Source organism: Neoarius graeffei, chromosome 2 (genome assembly GCF_027579695.1).
Source record: "Neoarius graeffei isolate fNeoGra1 chromosome 2, fNeoGra1.pri, whole genome shotgun sequence".
NCBI classification, from domain to species: Eukaryota; Metazoa; Chordata; class Actinopteri; order Siluriformes; family Ariidae; genus Neoarius; species Neoarius graeffei.
The window spans coordinates 23,866,287-23,875,991 of NC_083570.1; the positions used below are offsets into that span (position 1 = coordinate 23,866,287).

Below are 9,705 nucleotides of genomic sequence, written 5' to 3' on the forward strand. Positions count from 1 at the left end.
GGGAAACATTTGTTTAGTTTACATTTATAGTGGGGCGACCGTGTGACGGATTTACTTGTAAAGGGGAAGCCTTTTGTTTGGTTAAAGGGGTACTTACTATTTGTTACGGGGAAATTTATGAACGCAGCTAGTGTGGTCACGGTTTAGAGGGGTGGCTGGTAAAGGTGTAAGTGACCAATAGTCGGGGGATAAGTGAAAAATATCCTGGAAGGTATAATTGTGTAACATCCTTGGTTATTTTATTTCTTCTGGTTTACACAGGGGTAACATAAGTGTTGTTTGTATTGTATTGGTTGGGATTTTTCCCCTTTTTATTACCCTTTTGAACATTGGTCACAGACAACAATTTATGTTGCTATTGAGTATGCATCTGGTGTTCTGAATAAATATTTTCCTATTGAAAATTCCGTATATTACTTGTCAGACTCCACTCACTTTAGGATAATTACATTGACAGGTACCAATACTTGCTATAACTTAGCGCGAACCCACTTTGGTCCTCTTATTTATTTGAACAGTAATAGGATGGGCTACATTTGTTTCTTATCTATGATCCTTATTAATAATAGAGCATTCGTCATGGCCTGTTATCTGACAAATATTCTCTACCTGTCTTGCCCTCTTTGAAACCCTGTATCCTCAGTATATTTTTCTCTGTCTTTTTTTTAATTATTCACAAGTTCAAGTTCTTTGATATTACAGGTGACCATGCTTTATTTACTTTAACTGAGAAATTACATACATCATAAATAATTAAAAATAAATACCCTGTAAATAAACAATAGGTATGGTGGCTAATGGCTCTTCTTGCATTTGTAATATTATCTCTTACTTGCTTTATTTTACAACATTTCCAGTATGGCTTCAAATAAAGTCAAGTCATAAAGTATGATAACATACTAGCCTGGCAAGCCAGACTAAATGTGAATATTTAGTCTGGCCTCGATCTGTAGACATTTCCGATGGGTGTAGGAGGAACAACCCGCTGTCTTTCAAACTGTCTCTGTGCGTATAGGCCAACGCTCTGACCAATCAGCGCAACAGTGACTGTGACATAGTCAGAGCGCGCAGTGGGGGAGACCTTGAAATAAATAATTTTTCAAAATGTGTATTAATTAATAAACAGGTTCTAGATATTAAGAAGTTTGGAGATAATGACCACAAGTTTGGAGTCTGTACCACATACTTAACATACACTCTTATTTTTTTCAAGTGTTTTTCAAGGGTTTGCTTAAACTGTTTTTGAGAGTTTTTATTTAGTGGTGTTTGGTGAAATAATTTCCCTTAAATTTAAAATAACGGGAAAATAAGAAACAATCAAAAAGTAATGTTTCAAAGCTGTTTATTAATTCTTCGTACTGCACAAACTAGCCCCATCCTTTTGGCTACGAGCGGAGCCAGCTGGTAGATCAGACTTTTGCCATAGCTGGTCGGCAAAACAGCGAAAACGTCCTTCTTGAAAAGGAATGAGCGGAGAGCCTCTTCCTGCTCATGTTTCAACAAAAACTCCAAGTCTAATTCTTCTAAAACTGATTCCAAAGCGGAGTCAAACGAGCGCTGTTCAATAGCCGTAGCCATCTTTCCTGCTGTGCTTTCTCCAGCGTCGCGCAGCTTTGTCGTCACTCCTGCAAAAGCCCGCCCAAAGAATCCAAACAAAAACCTTGCGTTGTGATTGGCGGGCACGATTTGATGCCCGGGGTGTTTTTGTTTATATGGTGCGAGGCTAGACCCATTCGCTAGGCAAAAATATTTTTGGCCGCTAGGCGGGTGGGTCTAGTTTACTAGGCTAATAACATACAGTAAACAAACAAAAAATGCGCCTTAATAAACGTGTGCTAAGGAGGTGCTCTCCCGTGCTGCTTGTTGGGGAAGATAGAGGCTGTGGCACGGCAGTAGGTCGATAATGATTTAGCATGCCTAGTACACAGCTCTCGATATGGCATTAAATATTCTCACAACACTTATAGGCTAAAACGATTAAGAAACTTTATATAAGTTCATAATTACGCCAGTAACACCACACACTGGCGTGCATATGTACAAACCTGTCTGAGACACCCGTCTTCAACTCGGATACCTTCTTCTCTCTCCTCTTCCTCTAAATTGACGGTAGGCAATTATCCAACTTCCGGCGAGTGCAGCATCATTAGATGTGCCACCTACCATAGGGGAGTGTGTACAGAAGGGAACACCTCTCTGCCTGTTTAGCCGTGCGTAAGGCGTAATTGATCGATCGCAAGTGGTTGGCGCGACGCAATGGGTAGCCTAGATCAGATAGATAAACTAGATTTTTTTCTAGCATGAGAAATCGGAGGTATGGTGTGTGAGCGTGTGAAGACAGTCAAATGCGTGTGTCTCACGCTCATTGCGTGAGAGTTGGCAGCCCAGATTAAGGCCTACGTTAGTGGAGAAACACTCTCTTCATCAGTAAATTTGAAAACGATCAAATTCGAGTCAAGAAGTTAATTTAATTAAGTAAGTAACTAACATTGCATTCCCTTAATTATGTGGCCTAATAGCTTCACCTTTAGAAGGTAGCCTATTAGAAAAGGCTAAAAATAATTTAACGTCTTCTGTCTCACCAGTAACAAATCGCGTTAAGGCTGCTAGCACTAATTCTCAAAAGTGGCATCAAAGTTCGCTCTCTGTTAGAATAGACTACTTTTCCCTTTTAACATGTACATACAGACCTAGATTAGTTTATCACTGCTGTCACTTCACGTCTCCATCACTTGGATAGACTGCACACATACAATGTCAAGCGGGAAGCACTTCACCGGTGAATTTGGAAACGACCCGATCCTGGTAGGATGATAAAGTTAATTTGACGAATTAGATAACTACGTAGGGCTAACTAATATTGCCTGAAAATAGCCTACTGTTGCCTTACAGAAAAGGTAGGTTTGCCAGTACGAAATGGACAAAGTAATTTGACTGAAACAATACACTTAACGTCATCCATCAGTCAGTCCCCCCTAGGATTTTGCGGGCCTTTTTTGTGATTGTTGCAGGCTAAAATGTCTGATGTTGCGGGGGGGGGTTTCCAAAAAATTGCAATGAAAGTTGCGGTGTTTTTTAGTTTTTTGTTGAGATTGCATTGTGGGAGGAAGTGAAAGTTGCGAGAAATTGTTGCGATTTTCTCTTTTTGTGATTAAATTGAGTGATATGTTAAATATTATTACTGAAAAACTATTGATTAAAAAAAAACAAAGACACTGAGAAATGGTCCTATAAACAACTTTACCAATATAAAACATTACCAGGACTACAAAAATGCAGAAAAATAGGCTTTACTTATCCAAATGCACCTGTTGGTTCAAAAGTTAAAGTGCATAGAACCTCACAGCACAACATGAAATTACCTTAAAATATAATATAAATGCCTCAGCTTTCATGTAAAAAAAAAACAACTATTAATACTAGTACTGTGTGCAGGCAGTCCTTCCTGAAGACTAAATTAAACAATAATTATAAACTAATAAAATAAATGGCTCAGGCTTCATCGAAGAAAAAAAGACAATTTGAACAGAATCTCACAGTATGATGCTGAAGCTGCCTAAACAATGGAAAATAAAATACCATTTTGGCAAAAATGTTGGCATCCATTAATTTCTTGTATTAAGTAAAAAAATAATGTAAAGTGCACACAGTGCTTCACTGTAAACATAACACACTTTCAGTAACAGAATTTAAGCCTACATAAACACTGACTCGCACATGCAGTGTTGCCAGATACTGCTGACGTTTTCCGGCCCAAAATATGTTCAAAAACCACCAAAATGCACTTAAAACCGCCCAATTGGGCGGGAAACCGCCCAATCTGGCAACACTGCGCACATGCTGCTTCTCTTGAATGTATACACGGAAGTAAGGCGGAAGGTAGTTTGTCGACGTCACCTCAAGACGACGCCAACGATTGGTCAAATTTGCAGGAAAGTTGCGGTGATTGGATATAATTGCAACACCGCTCTGAATTCGCGGGGATTGGTTGAATTTGCATTGAAGTTGCAAATCGCAACATCGCGAAATCCTGGAGGGTCTGATCAATGCGCTCTCCATGCGCCTATAAAGCACAATAGCGTAGCCTAAATGTCACCTTCTCAATCGTGTCAAAGGCTACATAAAGTTGTATAAACTTACCTTAACATGTCATACCTGCAAACTCATGAGGGTTGAAAAAAGTGACAAACTACCGGTAACCCCCCGGCCCCCTTAAACAGCGTGCGATCAAGGAAAATAAAGGGAAAAGACAACATTTAAAACAAAGACAAGATTTATTCATTTTTACGGTAGCTTTGCAATTTTCAGTTTTGCATCTGACACCTCATTATATTACCATTAAGGTAGGAAAAGTATAAAAAGTAAAAAGTAAAATTTGAATTTAAAAAAGTAATTTTTGAAGTGTGATACTGGAAACTTTCTTCAGCAGACCAGTTTATCATTTTTTAGACCTTTTGGCCCGAACAAGCCATTCAAGGGCACGTTTATGCTGCTCTGCCATGTGCCTCTTTCACGCCATGCTATCCTTCTTCACCACCTCTGCCCTATTACCAGCAGCACTGGTAGATGGCTGGACACCAAATTCAGCCCTCCTTTCCTTCAGTGCTGCCAAATTTAGCTGTCGCTGGGCTTTATCCCTACTTCCAGCCCCACTGATATTGGCACACATCCTCCTGTCTACCTCCCCGAATTTCACATCATCCCTTTTAAACATTTCCACCCCAGTCTGTTTCCTATTTTGCAGTGTGTACTTCACAGTTTGCACAGCACTGAAGGTGGAGATCTTCATTGATGTAGATTTCGGATCGATGATGTTCCCCATGCCACTGAAAGAGGACTCCACCAGAGGGCCATGGAAAATTGACAGGGCAGCCTTGACAGCCTGACTGAGGGCTGGATACTTTCCTGTCTTGAAAACGCAGGCCCACCACTGGACGACATCCCCTCCCTCTTCAAAGCTGGGTAGTGCCTGGTCCACATTGTATCGCAGAATGTCCTGGTCTGCGTCAATGTCGCATGGCAGCAGATGACTCATAAGCTCCAGTAGTTTTCTCAGATGGACAGCTGTTTGGGAGTGCTCTGGGTGCTAATTGCAACATCATAAGATGACAGCCAGCGATGTTGAATGAACCTTTTAGGAGCTGAGCCAGGAATGCTCATGAATGCACATATTTCCTTGAGATACGCCAACTGAGGAAGAGAGAATTACCCCATCACCCCACATGGTGTACAAAATATACAACCCCGATTCCAAAAAAGTTGGGACAAAGTACAAATTGTAAATAAAAACGGAATGCAATGATGTGGAAGTTTCAAAATTCCATATTTTATTCAGAATAGAACATAGCTGACATATCAAATGTTTAAACTGAGAAAATGTATCATTTAAAGAGAAAAATTAGGTGATTTTAAATTTCATGACAACAACACATCTCAAAAAAGTTGGGACAAGGCCATGTTTACCACTGTGAGACATCCCCTTTTCTCTTTACAACAGTCTGTAAACGTCTGGGGACTGAGGAGACAAGTTGCTCAAGTTTAGGGATAGGAATGTTAACCCATTCTTGTCTAATGTAGGATTCTAGTTGCTCAACTGTCTTAGGTCTTTTTTGTCGTATCTTCCGTTTTATGATGTGCCAAATGTTTTCTATGGGTGAAAGATCTGGACTGCAGGCTGGCCAGTTCAGTACCCGGACCCTTCTTCTACACAGCCATGATGCTGTAATTGATGCAGTATGTGGTTTGGCATTGTCATGTTGGAAAATGCAAGGTCTTCCCTGAAAGAGACGTCGTCTGGATGGGAGCATATGTTGCTCTAGAACCTGGATATACCTTTCAGCATTGATGGTGTCTTTCCAGATGTGTAAGCTGCCCATGCCACACGCACTAATGCAACCCCATACCATCAGAGATGCAGGCTTCTGAACTGAGCGCTGATAACAACTTGGGTCGTCCTTCTCCTCTTTATTCCGAATGACACGGCGTCCCTGATTTCCATAAAGAACTTCAAATTTTGATTCGTCTGACCACAGAACAGTTTTCCACTTTGCCACAGTCCATTTTAAATGAGCCTTGGCCCAGAGGAGACGTCTGCGCTTCTGGATCATGTTTAGATACGGCTTCTTCTTTGAACTATAGAGTTTTAGCTGGCAATGGCGGATGGCTCGGTGAATTGTGTTCACAGATAATGTTCTCTGGAAATATTCCTGAGCCCATTTTGTGATTTCCAATACAGAAGCATGCCTGTATGTGATGCAGTGCCGTCTAAGGGCCCAAAGATCACGGGCACCCAGTATGGTTTTCCGGCCTTGACCCTTACGCACAGAGATTCTTCCAGATTCTCTGAATCTTTTGATGATATTATGCACTGTAGATGATGATATGTTCAAACTCTTTGCAATTTTACACTGTCGAACTCCTTTCTGATATTGCTCCACTATTTGTTGGCGCAGAATTAGGGGGATTGGTGATCCTCTTCCCATCTTTACTTCTGAGAGCCGCTGCCACTCCAAGATACTCTTTTTATACCCAGTCATGTTAATGACCTATTGCCAATTGACCTAATGAGTTGCAATTTGGTCCTCCAGCTGTTCCTTTTTTGTACCTTTAACTTTTCCAGCCTCTTATTGCCCCTGTCCCAACTTTTTTGAGATGTGTTGCTGTCATGAAATTTCAAATGAGCCAATATTTGGCATGAAATTTCAAAATGTTTCACTTTTGACATTTGATATGTTGTCTATGTTCTATTGTGAATACAATATCAGTTTTTGAGATTTGTAAATGATTGCATTCCGTTTTTATTTACAGTTTGTACTTTGTCCCAACTTTTTTGGAATCCGGGTTGTACATACAAGGATTCACTCGGATTACTTTTGAATAAATCTGACAGTAAGCTAGGACTGAAAAGAAAATGTGGATTAGAACATTCGTGTGCATTGGTTTGTCTTTAATACGCAGTCTTCCAACAAATAAAGATAAAATTAGGGTTAGTGAAGAGGCATTGCACTGAAAAATGTGTTAGTGTTAATGTATTACCTGGTCTGAGGCCCATTGGTGGTCTGTATGCAGGTCAGTGAACAGTTTTTCGAGGTGATTGTTGAAAGGAGCTGCAAATACCTTTGCAGCATTATGGACATGATGACAACTATCACCATCAACATCAAGTAGGTTCGGACAGTGGTTCTGGCGCACTCTTGTTTCCAACCCCATCTTACTTCCACGCATGACAGCGCAGGAGTCCATCAGCATGCTTACAAGGTTGGACCATGGGATGTTGTTCTGTTCAAAGAATGTAACCAGCGTCTTCTCAAGCGTGACTGCGTTAACTTTCAATAACTCTGAAGAGCCCAGGTGTTCCACATCAACTGTGTTGCTGTTAGGGTTGAAATAGCTAACCAGGATGGAAAGCACTTTTTTTGTCACCATTACTAGTACTCTCATCAAGGTTGATGGAAAATGGAAAATTTCGAGTATGGCTGAATATCCTGTCTGAAAACGTTAACCCCAATCCATGCACAATTTTGTAGGCTGCTGATGTGCGTGACAGCTTCAGTTGACTCAAAGCCACTTTATCTGTAGCCAGCGCTTGAGCCAGGTTTACCATGACTAGTGTGAGAGAAAATGGGAGGGAATGTTCGGCAAGAGTAGCAAGAACCATCACCTAAACAAAGAAAAAAAAAAGATTTTAAATAGTACAGTTTTAAGGTTATGTTTGCAAACACCAGCCCAACCATTTGTTACAGCCCTGTGGCCATGGCTTAGTATTCATTCATTTCTCATTTTCACTGTAAAGCTGTCATAATGTAACCAAATGTATTTGCATTTACATAATCTACACTTAATACTGACTCACACCATGAATAATTTGTTCCAATAATGCATTCAACCCCTGACATAAGTCCACTATGAAACAGTTAAATAAATAAACAAAAGCTAGCCTATTTAATCTATACACACCTCAGCATTAGCAACCCGTTGGAATACAGGTACAGGTAACCTTACTCGTTCCCTCATCAGCTCAGGACCCTTGGGAGCACTTTGTGTTGGAACTGGAACAGGAGGAAGGACACTAGTGGTAGTGAGTATTGTGCTCACTTTTTGCTTGTGCACCTCTGTTTGACGGTGTGCCATCAGAGCATGGGAACCCTTTTTGCCATAATTTATTTCTTTGCAGCAAAGGCTGCATTTACAGTAGCCCGCTTTGTCAATTTTTTTGAAATACTGTGACAGCGGGAAGCTGTACTGCACTCCCTTCACCTCAGTCTTCACTTCCAATTTTAGCCACGCCCAGCTCCACCTGCATTTCTGCCCTAATTCAAGCTGCTGCACATACTGTGCATCATCCTCATTAAGCTCCCTCATCTGGAAAAAATAAATCCAACATTATTGCCTGGATCAGGGCACATGTCATCACTAAAAATCATTAAGGCTACACCCAACTGCATTTGTTGACATTTAAAAATGTACATGGTTTTCGAATTCATGGGGTTCGTGTTGGCGTGGCATAGTAGGCTAGAACCATTTTCACATTGGATGTTTTTTTTAAATATTTGTATGATACAGTGTTTTTGAACAAATCTTCTCTCCAAGAAAAAAAACACAGGTCGTCAGGTGCTTTCTTGATAGCTGATCATGAATGACGCGAGTGAAGTTCTTCGGACAAAAAAAAAGATGACCTACCGCGCTCAGTTAATAAAATAAAAAAAACAAACATAATGTTCGTTGGCATTCTCGTTGGCTTCTAACGCCAAAACAAGTGCCTTTTCACCCTCGACATATGAAATAAACAGCTGCTAGTTGACGATGATAAAAGTTAGCTAATGTCTTTGATACTAGCCTGCTTGTGCTCTAAAAAGCAAGCTAGTACAGGCCCTGCCAGCTTTCTATCTTTCAAAAAAAAAAACGCTCTGATTGGGTGTTTTCTGTATTTGAAAACCATCCAATGTGAACAGGGAAATTCTCCAGGCCACGCACGCTTATGTGTTCGTTTTCATCTCTCATATCCGACAACAGTAGGCTAGCAGCTAGCATTTACATCTGCAGCTGTCTTATGGAGTTAGCTGGCATATTATGTCTTAAACTTAATTTTCAGCACTAATGTTAAAAATACATTTATGTACATATTTCTGGCACTGCACAAGACTTACCTCAAAACATGTAACAGCAACCAAATCCTTTATCCAAAGACGAGTTCTTCATCCATTCATCCCAAACAGAGATTATATTCAGACTGACTTTGTCCCAGATCCGTTGATCAGATCCATTCACAAAATAAGGTTGCTAGATCACTCAGTAAAAAAGGTGACTCTGCGGTCTGAATCCTATGGAATATTCGTAAGCGAGGACTGGCAACCAGAACTCCAATGGAAAGGAAGCGCACCGTTACTGTTTAGCCTACAGTGTCTTTAATAGTTATGAGAGATGGTGCAAAGGAACCTATAAAATCTTTGGTAACCTGTAACTGGTCGTCATGGAACGTCAGTCGACAAACCAAATGTTCGGCAACATAGCCTTGCGCGCACCCCCCCCCCCCAAAAAAAAAAAACAAACAAACAAAACTCTTCGGATCTACACGATTCACACAAGTGACCTATTTTGGGATCAAAACGGCGAATTTCGCTGAAAGGTGACTAGTTTGCAGGTATGACATGTAGATGCAGACAGGATGTAGCTTATTAGAGTTGTCTCCTCACGCTGTCTCAGATA

The 9,705-nt window shown here is 40.6% G+C and overlaps 1 protein-coding gene across 2 annotated transcripts; it reads right to left on the reverse strand.

Annotated features, from left to right (window-relative positions):
* Positions 1 to 4,365: 4,365 nt before the first annotated feature.
* On the reverse strand, positions 4,366 to 9,479 carry LOC132872400 (uncharacterized). 2 transcript variants are annotated; one of them, XR_009651435.1, is made up of 3 exons: positions 7,957 to 9,479; positions 7,036 to 7,660; positions 4,366 to 5,190 (listed from the first exon to the last, which is right to left on the reverse strand). XR_009651435.1 is itself a non-coding variant. In XM_060907195.1 (2 exons), exons 1-2 carry the CDS (start codon positions 8,359 to 8,361, stop codon positions 7,391 to 7,393), a joined length of 675 nt encoding a protein of 224 aa, XP_060763178.1. In that variant the 5' UTR covers positions 8,362 to 9,475; the 3' UTR covers positions 6,939 to 7,390. The 2 variants fall into 2 exon arrangements, 1 of the variants encoding a protein (XP_060763178.1); XM_060907195.1 differs by lacking the exon at positions 4,366 to 5,190 and having other exon boundaries at positions 6,939 to 7,660; positions 7,957 to 9,475.
* Positions 9,480 to 9,705: the final 226 nt, after the last annotated feature.

What these genes read in the sequence shown, in the direction of transcription:
- LOC132872400 (XM_060907195.1), bottom strand. Translation starts at nt 8,361, where the DNA reads ATGAGGGAGCTTAATGAGGATGATGCACAGTATGTGCAGCAGCTTGAA. An exon ending in AACGGGTTGCTAATGCTGAG is followed by an intron (nt 7,661 to 7,956) that starts GTGTGTATAGAT and finishes TTCTTTGTTTAG; the next exon opens with GTGATGGTTCTTGCTACTCT.